The sequence below is a fragment of the Triturus cristatus genome, chromosome 5_2, assembly GCF_964204655.1.
Source record: "Triturus cristatus chromosome 5_2, aTriCri1.1, whole genome shotgun sequence".
Lineage (NCBI taxonomy): Eukaryota > Metazoa > Chordata > Amphibia > Caudata > Salamandridae > Triturus > Triturus cristatus.
In genome coordinates, this window is record NC_140588.1 from 18395837 (window position 1) to 18417946 (window position 22110).

General features: G+C 51.3%; 1 protein-coding gene across 1 annotated transcript in view; it reads right to left on the reverse strand.

The window, feature by feature from the left end:
• The window catches only part of MARCHF6 (membrane associated ring-CH-type finger 6), a 1340093-nt gene that overhangs the window by 181662 nt on the left and 1136321 nt on the right, over positions 1–22110 (reverse strand). Inside the window, exon 23 of the mRNA XM_085606770.1 lies at positions 9590–9679. Coding sequence (XP_085462896.1) covers positions 9590–9679 — 90 coding nt within the window. The remainder of the gene's footprint in view (positions 1–9589; positions 9680–22110) is intronic.

Sequence of the window (22110 nt, forward strand, 5' to 3'; positions counted from 1 at the left end):
CATCTAATATGCACACCAAGTCGTTTAGAGAGAACAGAGAGTCTGGGGCCCTGATTAGCAGGGACCCAGCCAGACTATAGCCAGAAACCAGTGTATACATCAGAAAAAAACTGGGGGCAACATAAGTGCAGATCCTACTCTCCTACATCCAAATTTTAAAATAATTGTCAGGGCCCTGGTAAGGTCCCTTTAAGCACAACTGTTTTAAAAGTCCAAACCTTTTTGAAGTTAGGAAATCAGTGCTAGGTTTTTTTTCTCATAAAAAAAGGTTCCCAACTTAGTAAAGATAATACATACTAGAAGCAGCAACTCAGAAGAGCTGATACAGGTGGAGGAACTTTACTTCACACTTCACCTGTCTCTAAACATGAAACAGCTCAGAGTAAAACCTATGGCCACAAGACTGGGTCAAACCATATCAAAGCACAGCCCCAGGAGCTTTTGGGAGAGTATGACCAAGATCATCCATAGGATGAAACTTATCTTGCAGAAGATCAAAACACTGACAATGGGGAGTGACACCCCAAGACAGAGAGGCACTGTAGGAATGTACATGACGACGCAGGGAGCCCTACAGGGCTGTGCGAAGACGCACCAGGAGTTCTAGAAGTCATAGTGGGATGCCCCTTTGGGCGGTGTCCCGACGTTGCAACGATCCCAGAACCAGAGTCAAGGCACTCGGTCGGCACCGAGGGCGAACTTGCTAACACCCAACTTGAGTCCCTACCCCCACTGTGGGGCCCAGAGGCGCGCCAGGGAGTGGGGGTGACCCAACGATGGCCTGCAGAGCTCTGGACTAGGCCTCCATCTGGGTCCTAGTGGCCCTTGTACCAGGAAACGGTGGGTAGGCAGGGGCCGACTCCTGAGGGCCGGTGTTGGGTGAAAACCGGGAGCAGCCAACCCCCGACGTCACGTTTGTGCGAGGTCGACGACCTCCGTTACTTCATCCGGTGCTTACCTGAGGCAGGCGAGCGACGTCCACAGGAACGACTCCGGGACTTGTCCCGAACAGGAAGCTCAGCGTGGGAAGGAGAATTGGGCCGTTTGGATCCTTCCGCTGGAGACTGGCGCCGCAAGGATTCTGACCGGGACAACCCGACGGGGCTTTAGCTTTATCTGCCAGCAGGCGTCGCACTCGGCGGAGTCGTGGTGCTCGCCCAAGCACCACATGCAGATCTTGTGTGGATCCGTCGCTGACATCTGCCGCAAACAGGATGCACACGACTTGAAGCCCGCACACTGTTCTAGATGCAAAAAGGCATCATGAAGGCCTGAAAACAAACAGGCTAGAGGAACCGCTTCTCCCGGATCCGCGTTGGGAAGCGGAAAAGAAGAAAACTGACGTCAGCACGCCGGGGAGGGACTTATATGTATGGCTCCATTGACGTCACTTCTGTGAATGACGACAGGACGGAGCCGGGTGACGCCGCTCCCCCTGCGTGCAGAGGTACTGCTGGGGAAAAAGATTTTCCGGATCCAGTCTGACGCCTGGGGATATTCTAAGTTAAGAAATCTGCGGCTAGATGTCTCTATCAGTTACCAGGAGCTTTGCTCCCAAAACCTTGTGGCCTGCTTGTGAGCAGCCACCAACCGGAGGCCCCCTATCCCCCATTGGATAACATTGGGCCCAGTCGCTCCTGATCTTCTTCAGAACCCTGGGAAGAAGTGGTATGTGCGGAAAGGCGTACAACAGGCCTGAGCTCCACTGGCGATGAAACGCGTTGCCGAGCGATAGCCGCCTTGGAAACTCCAGCATGCAGTACTGCTGAGATTGCACGTTCTCTTCGGAGCCTCTTGCGCCACCTCAGACTGGAGACGCCATTTGTGATCCTGAAGGCATCGACGTCTGCCCTGGCGTTCAGAGAGCCTGCCAGGTGTTGAACCACCAGGGTTATGCCCTGCTGTTTCAGCCATGTCCAGAGACACAGGGCCTCTCGACAAAGGGTCCAGGACCCCACCCCGCCCGGCTTGTTGCAGTACCACATGGCGGTGGTGCTGTCTGTGAACACCTGCACTAACTTCCCCTTGACAGAGGGAAGACATGCTTTCAATGCCAACCAAATAGCTCGGAGCTCCAACAAGTTTATGTGGAGCCCCATCTCCAATGGAGATCAGTGACCCCTGATCGCCGTCTCTCCCATGTGGCCGCCCCATCCCAGAAGTGACACATCCGTCAGAACTGTAAAATCTGGTTGGGGAAGGGAGAGAGGCCTGCCGTTGACCCAATCGCAGTTCGTTCACCACCACTGCAGATCCTTTGCAGCTCCTTCCAAGATCTGAACCACGTTGATGAGATTTCCCCAATGCTGTGCCCATTGGAACTTCATGTCCCACTGCATGCCTGCAAACGCCGCCTGGCATGTCTTACCAACAGGATGCATGAGGCCATGCGAGCCAACAGCCTCAGAGTCAACCTCACCGAAATCCAGGATAGAGGCTGAAATATCAGAATCTGAATCTCTTGGACTCGCTGCTCAGGAGGATTAGCCCGAAACTGCACTGTGTCGAGAACAGCTCCGATGAAAGGGAGCGTCTGAGAAGGAGTCAGGTGTGACTTGGGCACGTTTATAGAGAACCCAGGCAAATGCAAGAGCTCCGCCGTAGTCTGAAGGTGTGAGATGACTGCCTGGGGCGGGGAAGCGTTTAACAGCCAGTCGTCTAGGTAGGGAAAGACTGAAACCCCTAACCGCGCATATGAGCTGCAACTACCGCCATCACCTTGGTGAACACCCGAGGGGGCACTGGTAAGACCGAAGGGGAGCACAGTAAACTGAAAGTGCTTGTGGTGAGCCTACGCGAGCACATGCCTGTGTCTGGGGAAGTATCCAGACCACTGGCTTTCCCAAGTTCCCCATACCAGTCCATAGTCTCCTCAGAGACATCCTGATTCTCTAATGGGTCTCCAGACTCCTCCCATTCCTCTCCTGAGCCCAGCACATCCACAAAGTGCTCAGGCAACAACATAGAACCCTTGGGTTCTGTCGACCTCAGAATCGGTGTCGCTCGACGCCGTTACGGCTCCGTGTCATAGGGGATGAGGGTGGGGCTTGCACAGACAGGCACCAGCGACATCACAGGCACCGACTTCGGGTTCAACAGGACCAGCGCCAACCCGGAATCGGATCCCAGGGTCCCACCGGCGCGAGGCCGAAGCCGACAGCGCCGAACCCGATGGGGTAACATCCGACCCCACGGGGCCAGAGGGCTCACCGACGGGGTCGTTCCACTCAAATACGCGGTGCATGGCCTTGTAAAAATCTTTATTTTGAGCGGGAGTCGCTCCGGCTCCTGGAAAGGGCGGGAGGCGCGAAGTCGACTTAGGCTCCGGCTCTGCAGAACCGTGCCTAGAGCATCGGTGCTCCTTACCTCTCTCGACGACTGATGCCAGTTGAGGTGAAGTCGAAGTCTGCTTGGACGACTTCTTCTTGTGCCTCTTTCCCCAGTGTCCAGATGACCTCGAATGGGAGGAAGAGAACTTAGAGCTCCGTGAGCAGTCCCACGACCTTCTCTTCTTCAAATAGGACCGTGACCTATTCAGAGTCTCGCTTAACGGTGTCAACAGCCGGGCCGCAAGCAACTTCATCACCCACTCCCTCAAGGTTTTGGGGGCCATCGCCGGACAGTCTGAACACAACTTTGAATCATGTTCACATTCAAGACACCACAGACATACGCGGTGGGTATCGGTAACCGACATCATGCGGGAACAAGTCCTGCATGGTTTAAAACCTGTCTTTCTTTCCAGACATCCCTCGCACACAAAGTCGTACTCAAAAATATCGACAAAAATCAAGAAAAAAGCCTGCCAAAAAGCAGCAGAGGGGTAGTTCTTCCCGGATCAATGTTTAACTGATGCGGAAAGAAAAGAAAGGACGTCCATGCGCCTGGGTGGCGCCGATATAGCCAAAGCGTTGTTATAACCGACGCTACCAACGCAGTCACTCGGAGCCGATTGTAGTGACCCAACATCACGCGCAAGGGGTATTGCTCAGCATAAGTTTCCGGATTCAGCCTGACGCCTGGGAAATTCAAAGGTAAGGAATCTGCAGCTAGAAGTCCCTATCAGAAAGGTCAAATTAAGACCGCTTTAATGTACATGTTACTTACCTTCTGTAATGATGTATCTGGTAGAGACGATTCTAGCTGCAGATTCCTTAACGTAGAATTATCCCCAGGCGTGAGACTGGATCTTAGAAATTGTTGCCACCGCATCTCTGCGCGCCAGGGGTGGTACCACGCGACCCCACCCTGACGTCGTCCGCGGACGTGACATCAGCGAGGTCACATAAGTCCCACCCCGGCGCGCTGACGTCAGTTTTCCTCGGAGAACTTTTCCGTGCCACAACGCGGAGCCATCCCAAACAAAACTGTGAGAGTATGGGAACAGTGTGCGAAAAAACCAAAGAAACAAAAAGGGAGAAACGAATGGGGAGGAACAGCCCCAGTAGGGACAGTGCCAAGCACTGCGTTACTGAAAGTTATGGAAAGGAAGGAGCAGAGCACCGATCTGAGAAGCAACCCTGCAAAGCGAAGGCGATATCCTCCCTGGAGGCAGAAAAACATGTGAAAAACGTCGTGGCAGATGACAAAGTCTGCAACCACAGTCTATAACAGTGAAGGGCAACAAGGCCGGAACAGAAGAGAAACGACAAATCACCCCAAGACTACACCTTGAAGGAGTGTCGCATCCCCTGTAAAGAGCTAAGGGCTGAGGCACAGCCAAAAGACCCCAACCCAGAGGACTGCAGAGGAGTCAGAAACCCCAAGCAATGAAAAAAGGGAGAAGATTATGAGTAGGCCGCACACTGGAAATCAGGGTGTAGGGATGCAGAAGTACACATGAACCTACTGTCCAATTACCTGAAAGGAAGGAGTGGAACAAATAAACAGAACAAAGCATCCTGCCAGGGAGGAAGTGAAAGAGGGCACCCGCAGAGGACAAAGCCACCAGGAGGGAGGCGAGTGCAGAAGACCAGCTGAAGGGTCCTTGCAGAACGGGGAGGAAAGGCGGGTCGTAAAGGAATGTGCGGCTAGTATAGTCTCTGCCAGATACATTGTTACTGAAGTAACTTGAACATCTGATAGAGACTACTAGCCGCAGATTCCTTAACGTAGAACAGATAGCCTAGCCATACCCAGAGGGGAGGAGGGTCTGCGAGAGAACCTCACCAGCTTGGAAGAACACAGGGCCCCAACAGGGGATGTGTCATGGGGACAGGAAGGACGGCCCAGCCCCCACCAAGCAGAAGTAAGCAAGAATAAGGAGAAGGGAAGGCCAGGATACCACAAGCCTACCTGAGGAGCAAAGGGCGTCCGCCAGAAAACCCGGAGGGGCAGAAGGCACCCCGCGAGTACCAGAGGAAGAAAATAACCACCCTCAAAGCCAGGGAAAAAAGAAGGAACGGCGGCAGAGCCTGCCCCAGGAGAACACACACACACAGCCAAGGGCACAGCTGAATGGGTGTTTATCCTGAAGTAGGGAACAAGGCCGGAACGGTTCCACAGTCGAGAAGCGCATACGTGAGAAAAAAGACACAGATGCGCAAAGCTCCAACAAACAAGGGACAGGAGCACATGCTGACATGGGAGGTCCAAGGAGGGGGACCAAAACTACCAGGCGCGCGCAGCAGACAGCCGGCAAATACTATGAAGCAGCGGCTCAGAACAAGGCGAGCACAAGACGAAGACAGACAGGTCCCAGCCAAAACGGCGGAGAACTAGGTGGAAACACCAAGACACAACGCTGTAATCAGCATGACAAAGGTCGGCCCAATGAAACAGAGGCGAAGAGGGAAGGAACCCTATAGAAGAAGGCTAGAAACACCCCCGGATACTGAGCGGGCTGGACAAAACCTGGAGCAGCACAAGCTGCGCAAAGGCGAAAGAGAGGGACTGCACCAAGCGGTATACTCGGACGCCAGGAAAACGCGAGGAACCTGAGAAGGTATCCACGCCCGCCTAGCTTAAGACAGGGCTATACAATACCAACAAATACCCCACCTAGTGTATGAATCGTTCCTGAACAAAAACAGGGAAACACCTCTTAGGGTAACCCGCAGCAGAGGACAAGAACATAAAAGACCTGTGGGAACACCACAGACTGCTTACCAATCAGCCAAACATCTCTTAGGGAAACCCGCAGCAGAGGCCAAGAACCGAAAAGACCTGTGGAAATCACCACCGACGGCTTACTAAACAGCCAAAAAAGGCACAAAGGGTCCAACCTGAGGACCTATACAGCTGCACTTAACAGCAAAAAACACACACCACAAGCTGAAGGGCTGAACCAGCAGCCAAAAGAAGAGAGGGGCCAATTGAAAGACCCTGAAGGCATTCAAAGCCGCACACAGCACACAACGGGCCAACTGAAACATAAGGCCCCAAAGAGAAAGGAGGGACAATGCCTCCCATAAAGCGCCGGAGGGCCGAGCTTACGGAGGGGGACGGAGCCCCGCAAGGAGTCTCTGAATAGCGGAGTCCGCGTGGGTGTGAAACAGTTCCATCTAAAGGTAAATCCACAAGACGCTCCTGAACATTCTCTGGAAAGACACCATCCCACAGCCAAGCATAGCAGCGGAGGGCCACAGAACTCACCATAGCGCGGCCGAGGGAATCAGACGTCCAAGGCCGAACGGAGAATGAATGTAGCTAACTCACGACCATCCCGCACATGGTGCAGATCAGCATGGGCACCCTCTTGGGAGGCGCGAGACAGAAGGGACTCGGAAGTAGCCCTGGCCAACACACAAAGTGTGTTGAGTGCACGCAGATCAGCGTTAGTGGAGGCAAAAATGTTACGCCACCAGGAGTCCAGCCACCGAGCATCCCGTGACGGCGGGAGAAGCACTGAAGGCAAGGAAGGAAAAGCAGCCCGCAGGACAGGGCCCTGGGCCAAGGGGTGGGAAAAAAGGCAAACTGGATCGTGCGGAGCAGGCCTGTGGCAGTGAAGGAGCGGTTGAGGCACTTGATCCCCTGTGGCAGGGCGCCCCCAGAAGAGAGTTATGGAGCGACGCTTCAAATGGGAGAAGCGGCTCCCCTCTAATAAGTGGTCCGTAGGGAGTGGGGCAACCGGATCGCCCATCTGCAAAATGCCAGTGGCTGTGGAAATGGCCCGGACAAAGGCCACACTCGCCTCCGTAGGACGTCGTGGGGGGGGGAAAGCAACTTCTCCGTGGGCAAAGGCTGTAAACTAAGACGCCCGTCCGCGCACCCTACTGGAGGGAGAAAAGACTAGCCCCGTAGGATGGGAAACCCACGGACGAGTGGGGAACCTGAGGGGTCTCTGGAGAGGGCAGAGAAGCCTGCGGGGCAGACAACTGCAGGGAGCGGAAGAGCGGGTCTGGGGGCTGTGGACGTGGAGACGGTGTAGAACCCGCCCTTGAATCCGCCAGAGAAAAGGCCACGACTCGGCACCCAATCTCCAGAGTCGACGATCCGATGTTGGGACGGCGCAGGGGAGTCCACCACAGGCACCGATGAGTCCTCGACCGGCACCGAAGTGTCCACCAGCGGCGCCGAGTCGACCTCCACCACCATGTGCCTCATCGGAGTGGGGAGGGGCGGGGTCGGAGCTGAAGTGGCCAATGAATGGCGCCAAAAAGGCACCGGCTCGACCACCAACGAGGCAGCCGCCTGCACCGAGGACCGAGAGGGGTCCGGGGAAGCGTCTTGGGTCCCGGCCTCCACCCACGGCGCCGCCCGCAGCGGGGAGGAAAGCCGTTGATTCCGGAGAGGCGTCGGCTCGGCCTCCGGGAAGACATCCGCCTGCCCAGAGGACAGAGGGGGACGAGCCGTGAGTCCCGGCGACCTCCTGCGACACTGCAGGGAACCCCGCGGGGCTTTGCGGCGAGGCCCGGACGCCATGGGCCGAAGAGGGGAACCACGAAGGGCCGCACCTAGACAGCACCACACCTCCAAAACCTGAAGCCTAACTCGTCGGCGCTGGGGGCGAAGCAGAAGGACCTGCGCACTGCGAGGAATCCACGGACATCACAGGAAGAGGAGGAGAGCCCAAGGAAGCCTGCAGAGCTGTAGCGTAGGCTGTCATCTGGGCCCTCGTTGCCCCAATGCCGGGAAAGAGCAGACAGGGTGGCGACGGATGAGGACTCACGTCCCGGGAGGGACCAGCGTCCTCTGCCGAAGGAGGACAGGGCCTCAGCGGCAAGCTGCAAGACTTACCGGCGGGCGAACGACGTCCATGGGGCCTTGGCGAAGGATGATGCCGCAGCCGGAAACTGCGGCCCCTGGACCCATCCGAGGTAGGAGACAGACGCTGCGACGACACTCAGCTGGACAAGCGGGCCGACAGCAATTTCATCCGGCGCTCCCGCCGGGAATTTGGCTTGAGATTCTGACAAGCATCGAAGTCCGCAGAGTCATGGTGCTCGCCCAAGCACCACATACAAATAGTGAGGGTCCGTCGCCGACATCTGACGTGCACAAGAAGCACACGTCTTGAAGCCCGAAGGCATGGTACACTGTTCCCAACTCAAGGCGCTAAAGAGGCCCGAAAACAGGCCAGAGAGCACACTCCGGATCCGCGCTGCACGTGGAAAAGAAGGAAACTGATGTCAGCGCGCCGGGTTGGGACTTATGTGACCTCGCTGACGTCACGTCAGAGGATGACGTCAGGGCGGGGTCTCGTGGTACCGCCCCCGGCGCGCAGAGATGCGGTGGCAAAAAAATTCCGGATCCAGTCGCAAGCCTGGGGATAATTCTACGTTAAGGAATCTGCAGCTAGTAGTCTCTATCAGATGTCAACACTTATTGACCTCAATGTAAAAAACCCAGATGCAATCTCCTTCTTTATCATTATGTCTGGACTATAGAAATCAGCTGTCTCTGCTGTCCGCAATATGTGCTGAAAAGGTTGCAGGTGGTCCAGAACACAGCAGCCCGATTGCTGCTTAAGATACCGGAGCATCAATCCGTGTCTGGGTCACTGGCCGCTCTGCATTGGCTCTCAGTCAAATAAAGAACTCAATTTAAGTCCCTATGTATTGCTCGTAAAGCATATCATAAAAAGGCCCTCAAATACTTCAACACATGCTGCAACCTTACATACCTATGAGATCATTCACATCTTCTTCCCTAAAGTTAGCTGAAATCCTAAAGATGCGGAAAACTAAGAAGTCGAGGTAGATCCTTATCAAAAGCATGGGGACTCTGTTGGTATTCTAAAGCAAGTATTCGCATTTCTCAAAGCCAAAAGAAAATAAGAACAAACCTGATCAATTTAAACTTGCATGACCATTGGACACAGCTATCCCTACATGGAGTCCAAATACCAGGGAGTGGAGATGTAAACACAGTTCAAGCTTATGCCCTAGGGTGCCATTATATGTGGCACACTGGGGAATAAGTGACAGCATATACACATTGCCAAGTTGACACCCCTTGCTTTGATAATACAAAGAAAGAATATGTAGAGGGAATGTAATGCATTAGAGCTTGGTACAGAAACATATCAAGTTCAGAAGCTGCAATTTCAAAGCCTTTAACAATTACAACACTCCTAAAATGCAGCGTATACTAGAAATTTTAAACTTTATGTTGTTACAATTCCAAAAAAGAGACTTCATTTTCCTACCTGTTCTATAACAGTTTTCAACCACCACTGTGGGCCCATGAGTGTTATCGCAGCAATTATTTTAGCATGTAAAACTCCAAGAGCCCAATCCTGTAAGTACAACATGATATGAAATTACTCTTAAAAGGCTGTATACATAAGATTTTTCAACATTTGTGTGAGTTTCATAGCACTTAAAAACAAGCCTGTACTAAGCTGATAGATCTGGCTTTACCTTATAACAGTTCTGTCAGTGTTTCTCACATGCCAGTAACTAGGGTGTTGAATAGTAGTAGAAAAATGTACGTTAATTAAGAAAATTTGTCCTTATAAACATTACACATAATAAAACAATTTAAGTGTCACAAGCATCATTAAATATATGGCAATAATGCGTTCAAAAAGAAAAAAATAAGATACAATCATATTCAAATCTGCATTCGTTTCAATCAAGATGGTAATATAATTCCCTGCAAAGATTGTAATTTCGAGATTAGCATGATATTAAAAAAAGCAACTATCAGACACATTATATATATATATTGCTCTCTTTCAATAGCCTTCTAAGTTATCTTTTTTGTTCATTTAAGAATGCGGGAGAAAGAACCTAAAAATTAGCTAGCTCCTCAGGTGTTCTTTAGCTGTACTTACATTTTATTCTTCCCACTCAATACAAAGAATGTAGCTCCACTTTAAAATTAACTTAATACTTCTGTGCAAAAGAGGGCAAAAGGTGAATAGAAAATAATGGGAAGGTTCCAGTTTGCTTTTCAACATCGAGAGGGACACATCAGCAATTTCTGGTTCAAATTACATCCAAGTTGAAATTTCCTTTAAAGCCTTTTCCCTTAAATAATGCATTTTAACTACACCTTCCTGAATTCCATTAAAAATACTAAAATTCCTTTAACCTATAGCTCAGATGTGTTTTCATTCTGAAGCTCCAGAGCTTCTCATATTTAACTAAATCTCTGAGGCAGTTTTGAACTATAGTCAAAGCTTTTGCATTAAATAGTCCAAAAGAAAACCTAAAACTATTACCTACATTTTAAACAATACTATTAAGGAATCATCGCCCCAATTCCAATTGCCCTTCAATTGCAACCGACAAAGGCATTAAAAGTAACTTCTTGAGCATTTGCTCTATGATCCCTCGAAAGAATATTTTAGATTCCAAAAATAGTATGGGCATCCATGTAAAATTAAAGGAACAATCTTTTGTAGATAAACTTTCACTGCAACTTTACAGGGAGCCCACCATACAGACACTTAAATCAGCATCGTCCTTCAGTTGTTAGAATTACATTTTGGTTGTCATTGCATGATGCCTCTTCAATGTAAATCAAGATTTTAAAAATCACTCCAAGGCACTTATAACCTAACTTTAGCAGGAGTGACATTTACAGGTTTCCATGCAAAATTCACAATTTTAGCAACCAACGAAATTAACTGAGATTCGCCAATATTTGTAATTCATATATTTAAAATAAATAACAAGTTACTTACCTTTGGTAACGATGTATCTGTAAGAGACATAAGTTAGTTATAGATTCCTTACCTTAGAATTATCCCCAGGCATCAGACTGGATCCGGAGAATTTTTCTCTTAGCAGTGCCCCTGTGCGTCGATAGGTGGCATCAGTCGACTCCGCCTGATGTCAGTTCTGACATGACTTTCCACACCAGAAGTGCAGAGCCATGAAAGACACTGACCACTGGTATGCCACACTAAGGCCCTGCAAGGGAGTCCCTATCCCTAGAAGACAGTTCACAGAGCAGGGAGGATGGGTGAGGCGGTAAGGAATGTATAACTAATGGGATGGTACGTTATGGCACAGCCTTTCTTGGTACGCACATAGCCAACAAAGAGTTGATCGTAAATCCCATAAATCCTTTGTGCGATCAAGATAAAAAGACAGCGCATGTTTCAGGTCCAGATGGTGGAGTCTCTCCCCCTCCTTGGAAGGGTGCGGAGGCGGGAAAAAGTTGGGCAGAGTCATAGTCTGTCCGATGTCAAAAGGATTGACAACTTAAGGTAGGAACAAGGGCCTCGTTCAAAGCACCACTTTGTCCGGATGGACAGAGAGGAAAGGGGGCTTTGAAGAAGGAGCCTGAATCTCACTCACTCTGCGAGCAGAGGTGATGGCGACAAGAAAAGCAGTCTTCAGAGTGAGAAGCCGAAAAGGACAATTATGAAGAGGCTCAAAGGGAGAGCACATAAGGTAAGTCAAGACAAGATTCAAGTCCCAATGTACAGTAGACCCACAATTCATTTGCAGGACAATTAAATTCATTGAACATTTTGAGAAAAAGCAAAAAACATTATCAAATTGTTGAATTTGGAACATGTTATTCCTTACAGTAGAATGACATCTGTTTTTACCTTCACAGTAGTGTAAATTTTTTGTGTTTTAACATATTGTCGTATTTTAATTTTGTAATGGTTTTTATTAACTATACAATAAAGTATTTACTGTTAAGTCCCAATGAGGCATTACGAAAGGAGATGGAGGAACAAGATGAATAATGCCTTTAAAGAACCTACTTACAAAAGGGGACCTGAACAAAGAGGGCTAATCTGGGTGCCGAAGAAAAGCAGAAATGGCTGCCAGGTAGCCCTTAAGAGTGCCCAGAGTAGAGCCCTGCTGGGCCAAAGAGAGATGTAACAAAAGAACCTTAGAAAGAGGGTCAGAAAGGGGATCCACAGCCTTTGCTGTGCACCATGCCACAAACTTGTTCCATCAACAGACATATACCGTCTCAGTGGAGGGACACCTGGCTGCCAAGATGACATTACAGACTTCGGGAGGAAGGTCAAAAAGCTGTCAATTGTCACCTCTAAATCTACACGCGAGGAGGAGGAGGCTGGACAGGTTCAGGTGGAGGACCGTCCCATGCTGCTGCAAGAGAAGATCCTCCCAAAGGGGCAGTCTGATCGGAGGATCGATGGCCATGCTCAGGGTACCAGACTCTTCGTGCCCAGTCCGGTGCCACAAGAATGACTTGGGCCAGGTCACGCTTGATCTTCTTCAGCACTCTGGACAGAAGTGGTACAGACAGAAAGGCGTACAGGAGGCCGCGACTCACCACTTGTGACAAAATGCATCACCGAGCGAGTGCCGCATTGGAAACTCCAATGCGCAGAACTGCTGACCATGCGCATTCTCTTCAGTGGTATCATACCCCATATATCCCAGAGTCATTGCTCTGGAGGATAGGCCTAAAACTGCACTGTGTCCGATGAAAGGGAACGACTGAGGGGGAGTCAGGTGTGACTTAGGTACATTGATAGTGAACCCCAGCGAATGAGGGAGGTCCACCGTAGTATGGAGGTGGGAGATGTACAGCCTGGGGCAAGCCTGCCTTCCACAGCCAGTCGTCGAGATAGGGGAAGACTGGGACCACTGATCTGCGTAGATGAGCTGCGACCACCGCCGTCCCTTTCGTGAACATCTGAGGGGCACTGGTAAGGCCGAAAGGGAACACAGTGAACTGAAAATGCTCGTGGCTTACCGTGAACCGTAGGTAATGTCTGTGGGATGGCAGGACAGGGATGTGGAAATAAGCGTCCTGTAAGTCCAATGCCACCATCCAGTCTCCAGGGCAGATAAGACCTGAGCCAAGGTTAGCATTTTGAACTTCTCCTTCCGGAGGAAGCGGTTGAGGGCCCTGAGGCACAAGTTACTTAACCTTCGGTAACAATATATATGTAAGAAACATTAATAGTGATAGATTCCTTACCTTAGAATTACCCCCAGGCGTCAGACTGGATCCGGAAAGTTTTCGTCAGCAGTACCCCTGCGCGTCGGTAGGCGTCGTCATGCGGCTCTGCGAGCATCGTTGGTGCTGAGATGACATCGCTGGAGCTACTTAGACACGCCAATGCGCGCTGACGTCAGCTCTGTACACGACTTTCGGCGCCAGGAACGCAGAGCCATGAAAGAAACTGACCACTGGTGCCATGAAACTAGGGCCCTGAAAGGGATAACTTAACCCTAGAAATCGGTTCGCAGAACGGGGAGGATGGGTGGGGCGGTAAGGAGTCCATCACTACTAATGTTTCTTACAGATATTGTAGGAGAGTAGGATCTGCTTCACATGGGTACCCCCACTTTTTGCTGGTGTTACACTGTTTTTCGACTTTAGTCTGGCTGTGGCCCTGCTAATCAGGATCATTGCCTAGCTGCTTCCTCTCTAAAATGGTTTCCATGTACATTAGGTACATATCTACTTGGATTCTGGAGTGCCTTATAAGCCCCTAGTATATGGTATACTATGTACCTAGGGCAGAGGTACACCAGAGGCCTACCAGGGGCTGCAGCATGTATTATGCCACCCCTGGGAAGCACTCAAAAATGACACCACAGGTCTGCTACTGCAACCTGGGTAAGGGTGTGCTTGCACCCCTTACTGTGGTATAGGCTACCTATATCACTACCTTATACAGACACATATAAACCTATAAGCCATTCCTATGGCAGGCCTTGACAATCCTGAAGGCAGAGTGCTTGGTTTCATGTGAGAGGGTGCCCAAGCATGAGCTGAGCCCCTCTGCAGCATTCGGAAATACTTCCTTATGCCTGTTCTGTGATACAGCCATACCAAATACTCTTAAGTCCATTATAACCTCGCGGAAAATGCCAACTTTGGAATGGATGCATCAAAACATGTCGTGTTTGATGTCAAACGCTTTGGAATACTACCCCCCCCTGCCAGTTCTGGCGGCGGGGGTAGCATTCCACCCTTCTAGAGGGAGAGACATGTTCACACTAACTAAACCCGGTTAAATCCTTTCAAAGCCCTGGCATCACAAAATGGATGCCACTGCCACAGACACGGGTCTGGCCTCCTGCTGCTGGGGGAAACTCCGGCAGGGGAGGCTTGGACAATAGGTTTCCTGTCACAGGGAGGTGTAACCACCTCCCCAGACAGGCTGATGGGTATTGGGGCAGGGTGGGTGCATTCAGTGAATGCTTTTGAGACACTGCCTGGGGCACACAAGGTGTCCCTGTGCATAGCCCGGTTCAAACTGGTTGCAGGGGCACTCAGCCCCTGCTCTGGCGCGAAACTGGACAAAGGGGAAGGGGTGTAACCACCCCCACCCCAGGCCCACCCATAGATGGAGCTTTAGAGGTAGTCCATCCCCTAAACTTAGTATAAGTATAGGAACCCAGTCCCTGGGACTTTAGATTACCCTGGACGAACCTCTGAAACATATATCCTGGACCTTCGACTTTCTATCACGACTAGAAAAAGGAAAAAATCTCCATTGGGGTCAAGGAGTGACTCCCCTGCTGGGCAGGCACCAAAGAAGCAACTGACCGGTCTGCATTACTGAAGCTCTCGCCGGACGCCGAAGTCTCTGCATCACCAGAGGTGGATTTCCAGACTTCCCAGAGGCTACCCCAAGTCCACAGCAAAGCTGAGGCCTGTGGCTATCGTGGGTAACGTGGAACCGTGAACCCTGGACACCGTGAACTTTTGCAGCAACAACACCTTCCTGGTCATCCTCGAAGTTGTGCTTTGGGCTCCGAGTAGCCCCAGCCTTGAGCACCTCCTGCACCGAAGATTGTTGGCCTCCACTCCACGAGTGACCAGTGGGCCAGCTCCAAGTGCGACCGCTCGAGGCTCCTTCACTATCACTAGCCTGTTAGCTAGCAGGTCCCCACAAAGGCAACTCCACTTCTACTTGTGCTTTTCTGGTTGCTCCAGATGTGTGCTAACTTACCCTCGCTGGGTGAGTCCATCAGACCTTGCTGGTCTGCACCGCAGTCCTTTCTCTGATTTCCTGAGACTTGCCGTTGCCAAGGCTTGTTGGGTCCTTTCTGGTCGCCGACACCGCAGCACTCAACAGACTTTGTGGGACAGCTCGAATCCGGCTCGTGGACTTCGTCGACGCCTCCTGGACCTCGTGGCTGAAGAGTTAAGACACTCGACAACTCACCTGAAGCCCCCGACATCTGTGGGCATTGGTCCATCCTGCCCTAGGTCCCTGGCAAGTGACCCAGACTCTGTCCCCTCAGCTTTCAGGTTCCTTACATCCTAGATCCAGGCTTGGATCTCTCCGGACACTTCTCTTCTCGGCAGCAGCAGTTCTTTGCAGTCTTCCATTGGAATCGACAACACGACCAGACACCAAAAGGCACCTATGCACCCGGCTTCCCCGGGTGAGGTAACTCAATTACTCCGGTACTCTCGAGGGTGCTAGCCCTAGAACTGTCTAAGTCCAAAAGGGTTCGGTCCTAGTTCGATTTGAAGTGTCCCTAATCTTTAAAATTCCAACCGCGACATTCCCCATAGAAAGTAATAGGAACCCGCGGTTGTGTTTCCACACTGCATACGGCTCCCGTGGGTCCCCAATGTCGCTACCTTGGGTGGTTCCTTGGGGTCCCAGCGATTCTAGAGGTGATAGGCACCTTGCCTATCTCAGTCGTGGTTCTTATACCACTATTTTAGTATATGGTTTGGTACGCCCCTAGGGCCCAAACGTGTATTTGTGCTTTTACTGATGCTTAAACACTTGTAACTGAAGTACTTCGAACTCCAGTCTCATAAAGAGACTAGAGGGGTGTGATTTATCTTAAATACATATATTTTGAATATATACCTGGTGTGGTTGTCTTTTCATTTGATCATTCAAGAGATTATAGACTGGTAAAACAAGCTGCTTTACATTCCTTCAAGACTTAGCCTGAAGGCTGCTCTCCATAGCTACCACTAGGATAGCTTTCACATAAGGTTGTCTTTAACCTATCATCATAAAGGGTTGTTTGGATGGATACAAGGTGCCCACTAGAACTAGTGGACAGCATATATCAGGCCACCTTCTCACAGATATATTGTTACTGAAGGTAAGTAACTTGTGCATCTGAAAGAAACACTTAGTAATAGATTCCTTACCTTAGAATAGATACCCCAGCAATACCAACCACGGTGTTGGGTCTGCGAACCAAGATCACACCAGAAAATCCTGGAAAACAGAACGGCCAAAGAAGCCGTCTCTTGGCTGTCCAGGCAATAATGCTTGGTAAATGTGTGCAGCGAGGCCCACGTAGCTGCCTGACAGATGTCATGCAAGGAAACTCTCCATCCCAAAACAGTAGTAGCTGCCGTCGCCCTGGTGGAATGGGCGCGCAGCCCCACTGAAGGCTCCTTCTTTGCCAAAGACTAGCAGGCCTTAATGCACAGAACGACCCACCTGGAGATTGTCCATTTGTGCACCGCCTGACCTTTCTTATCGCCCGCGTAACCAAAGAGCCGGTCATCCACCCAGAAGTGTTTGGTGCGATCCAAGTAGAAGGAGAGCGCACGTTTTGGATCCAGACGGTGGAGCCTCTCTTCCTCCTTTTGAAGGATGCGGAGGCAAAAAGAAGGTGGGCAAAGTGATGGTTTGGCCAATATGAAAAGAAGTGACCACCTCTGAAAGAAAGGAAGGTCGAGTTCTGAGGACGACCTTGTCCGGATGAACAGCCAGAAAGGGAGGCTTGGAAGTGAGAGCTTGTAGCTCACTCACCCTGCGCGCAGAGGTGATGGCCACCAGAAAAGCCGTTTTCAAAGTGAGGAGTCTGAGAGGACACTTATGTAGCGGCTCAAAGGGAGCAGACATCAGATAAGTAAGAACCAGGTTCAAGTCCCACTGAGGCATTACGAAGGGAACAGGAGGAAAAAGATGAGTAATGCCCTTAAGAAATCTATTTACAACAGGGGACTTGAAAAGAGAAGGCTGATCAGGAAGGCTGAAATGGCCGAGAGGTAGCCCTTAAGAGTGCCCAGAGCAGAGCCCTGCTGGGCCAAACACAGGAGGAACAAGAGAACCTCAGAAAGAGGGGCAGAGAGGGGATCCACAGCCTTTGCTGTGCACCATGCCACAAATTTATTCCATCTGCAGGCGTATACTGTCTTAGTGGAGGGACGCATGGCTGCCAAGATTACATCACAGACTTCGGGAGGCAAGTCAAATGACATCAACTGCCACCCCTCAATCTCCATGCAAGGAGGTGGAGGCTGGACAGGTTTGGGTGGAGGACCGAAGGATCGATGGCCATGTTGAGCAGCTCAGGATACCAGACTCTTCGTGCCCAATCTGGCACCACACGAATGACTTGGGCCCGGTCGCACTTGATCTTCTTCAGCACTCTGGGCAGAATTGGTATAGGCAGAAAGGCTTATAGAAGACCGCAACTCCACTCGTGATGAAAGGCTCGCCTAGCGAGTGCTGCCTTGGAAATTCCAACGCGCAGAATTGCTAAAATTGCGCATTCTCTTCGGTGGCGAATAGATCTGCCGTTGACCCAATCCCGGTTTGTGAGCCACCACAGCAATTGTCGTGCAGTGCCCTCTGAGATCTGGACGCAATCGGACAGATTCCCCAGATGCTGCGCCCACTGAAACTTTAGGTCCCATTGCAGAGCCCGCATTCACCACCTGTCATGATCGACCAGCAGGATGCAGGCGGCCATGAGGCCCAGCAGCCTCAGGGTCATCCTGACTGAAACCCAGGATAAAGGCTGAAAGATCGGAATCATAGCCTGAATATCCCAGACTCGCTGTTTGGGAGGATAAACCCAAAACTGCGTTATGTCCAGGACTGCTCCAATGAAGAGGAGCTTCTGAGAGGGGGTCAGGTGTGACTTTGGCACGTTGATGGAGAACCCCAGCGAATGCAGGAAGTCGGTGTAGGAAGGTGGAATCTGATTATATGGTTGCCCCCAACTTTTTGCCTGGTATTTGGATGGTTTTTGACTAGTCTGGCTGGGATCCTGCTATCCAGGACCCCAGCTTATCTGCTTCCTCCCTAAAACTGATGTGAGTACCCTAGGTACAACCCAATTGGATACTGAGGATGCCCTGTCAGCCCTTGTAGATGGTACCCTAGGTACCCAGGGCATGGGTCCCTCAGAGGTCTACCAGGGCTGCAGCACTTATTGTGCCACCCTGGGACAGCCATACCAAATGACACCACCAGACCACTACTGTAGTCTGGATAAGATGGTGGTTGCACCCCCTTACAGGGATACAGGTACCCTGTATCCCACCTATGTACAACACATGTATTCTCATTGGTCAACCCTCAAGCAGGCCTTGCTAATCCTACAAGGCAGGGTGCTGAGGTATGTGTGAGGGGGGACCCCTACCTGAGTAGGGCCCCTCTGCAACCCTGGTAAAAATCATTGATGGGTTGTTTGCAGTGTAGCCATACCATATACTCTTAACCGCATTACAAGTATATTGCGATAGCGTGATAACTTGAGACTGGCTACACAGAACCATATCGTGTTTGGTGTCAAAAATGTAGGAATCATACCCCCAGTCCAGCCATGGGCATGAGGGCATGATTCCCCCCTGCTAGAGGGGCGATATGGGAAAAGCAGCCGAATTTAGACACCAATTTAAAAGTGCACCCGTATCACAAAATGGATGCTACTCGCCACCCACATGACTCTGGCTGCCTGTTGCTGGGCAAAACCCCAGCCTCGGCAGCTGGACAATAGGGATTCTGTTGCAGGGAGGTACCAGCACCTTCCCAGACAGGCTATGTGGATTGGAACTGGGTGGGTGCACCATAGGATGCCTTTCAGAGTTGCACGTAGGCTGCTACAGCGCCTACATTCTGCATACACCGCCTGGAACCGGTTCAGGGGCATCCTGCCCCTCGCCCAGGCAGGAAACACACAAAGGGGAGAGGGTGTAGCCACCCTTTCCCGCCTCAACTCTCATTGGTGGGCTCTGATCTGGACCCTCCCCTAATCTCTTGGATAAAGGTGAATACTGTGTCCCCAGAGCCTCAGATTAATCTTGGACTTTACAGACTTGACCATCGACGAGCTGCTGCCCAGCTGACTGAAGAAATCTCCCTTGGGGTAAAGGAGTTACCCCCCTGCTTGGCAGGCACCTGAAACACTGCAAGTGACCCGGTTGGAACTTCGCTGCTCCTTCGGACAATGACGACTCCTCTCAACCTTGAGGTGGGTTTCCTAGCATCCCAGAGGCCAGTGAGTGTGCCCAGCAAGTCTGAGCACCGTGGACCGTGTGGGTGCCGAGATCCCCAATACCCCAGGACACCGGCCACCTCTTGCGTAGCACACGACCCTGACCAGTGGGGAAGTTGTGCTTTGGCCCAATATTGAGCCAACCTCTCAGCAGCAACTGTGCCAAAGATCAGCACCCTAGCCCACTCCTGTGGCCCGTGGGCACCCTTTTACGCACTCTAAATTGCTGCCTCCTGCGGTCCCTTGTCTTTCGACTTGTGGGCCCTAGCGGAGGTCAATCTTTACTTTTAAGAGTTCCCCTGGTTGCTCCAGGCCTGCTCTTGAAGCCTCCCGGAGCCCGTGGCTGCAGATCCAAGCTACACCTTTTCCACTTGAAGCACCCGACATTGAAGGGCTCTTTTCCTTGAGCTCCCTGGTCACTGTGCCGTGACCCAGACTCTGTCCCCTCTGCTTTCAGGTTCTCCTCTACAAGATCTACAACTTAATTCTTCACGACATCATCGACGCTTTTGGCTAGCAGCAGTTTTGTACATTTTCCCATTGGAAATCAGTCCGCGACCCGACATCGAAAACGACCTATGCACCCGGCTTCCCTGGGGCAGGTAACAGTGGTACCTCGGTACTCTTGTGGTAGTGGGCTCCTCAAAAGCTTAACTCTAAGCTCCTAACTTTGAACTCCTGCTATAAGTGTCTTTAATCTTTTAAAATCAAACCGCGACATTCTCCATAGGCTTTAATAGAGATCCCGATAGCAGCTATTTGCACTGCACGCGTCTCCCGTGGGTCCCCTTCCTCATAACCTTGGGTGGATTCTTAAGGGGCCAGCGATCCTAAATGTCCTAGGCATTGTCTGTAGAAATGTCGTGGTTCTTATACCACTTTTTTAATATATGGTTTGGCCCCCCCTGGGGCCCTGTGATTCCAGTGCTATTTATTGTATCTATAAATGCTTGTTTGAATTGTAACCTTACCTCTAGCCTCATAAAGAGACTTGTGGGATTCTGTTTAGAATAAATACATATATTTTATATATATATACCTGTGTGGACTACTCTTTCATTTGGTCATTCAAGAGGTTATCTATGGTAAAACAATAAGCTTAACACTCCTTCAAGACTTAGCCTGAAGGCTGCTCTCCACAGCTACCACTAGGATAGCTTTCTTTAAAGGTTGTCTTTTAACCTATCACCTTAAGAGTCGAATTGGACTGGTGCAAGGTGGCCACTATAACTAGTGACCAGCATATGCCAGTCCAAATTCTCACAGTCGGCCTTAGTCTCGAGGTGGGAGACGACAGCCTTGGACGAGCCCGCCTTCAATAGCCAGTTGTGTAGATAGGGGAAGACTGGAATCTCTGATCTGCGCAGATTAGCTGCAACCACCGCCATCACTTTCGTGAACACCCGAGGGGCGCTGGTAGGACCAAAGGGGAGCACAGTAAACTGAAAATGCTCATGGCCTACCGTGAACCGCAGGCAACGCCGGTGGGCCGGTAGGACAGGGATGTGAAAAAAGCGTCCTGCAAGTCCAACGCTACCATCCAGGTTAAAGGGTCGAGGGCAGACAAGACCTGAGCAAGCGTCAACATTTTTAACTTCTCCTTCTGGAGGAAGCGGTTGACGTTCCTGAGATCCAATAGTGGATGCAGGCCTTTGTCCTTCTTGGGCAGCAGAAAATAGTGGGAATAGCAACCACGACCTACTTCTGGGGCAGGAACGCGCTCGACGGCCCATTGGCCATGAGTGCCGAAACTTCCTGTTGAAGAAGGGCCAAGTGATCCTCCGACATGCGAGCGTACAGAGGTGGCATGAAAGGAGGGGTAGTCTTGAAGGGGAGGGAGTAGCCCCTTAGGACTATCTGCAGAACCCACCTGTCCGACGTGATGGTGTGCCAGTGGGGGAGGGGAGGACGGATCCTGCCGCCCACTGGCATTTGGTGGCCCTGGAAGATTGGACTAGGAGAGTTTGGAGGCTGATGCAGAGGGGGCTATGGTGGACTGGCCCGCCCACAGGCCCCCAGAACCACGCCAGTGGTTCCGACGTCCCTGGCCATGCTGGGGCTGAACAGCCTGTGCCAGCCTGTGGCTCTGGGCAGGACGTAGTGGGGCATCCCCTTCCGTAGCCACGAAAGGGGCGAAAGGCGGACTGTGCAGGGCAGGTGGTGGAGAGGTCCAAGGACCTGACCGTAGCCAGAGAGTCCTTAAAGCGCTCTAGCGCGTTTTCTGTCTTGTCGCCCAAAAGGCGACGGCCATCAAAGGGCATGTCCATAAGGGTGGATTGGACATCCCCGGAAAAAACATTCGAACGCAACCAGGCGTAGCGCCGAAGGGCTACTGATGTGGTAATCGTCCTGCCAAGTGCGTCAGTGGTATCCCGCCCACAGCGGACGGTAAACTTTGCTGCGTCTCTCCCCTTGGCAACTGCATGGGAGAGCACGGCTCGGGCCTCCTCCGGGCACTGAGGCAGCACATGCACCATCCTATCCCACACAAAGTGGGAATAACGGCCCAACAGACATGCAGTGTTTACCGACCGCAGTCCCAAGCTGGAGGAAG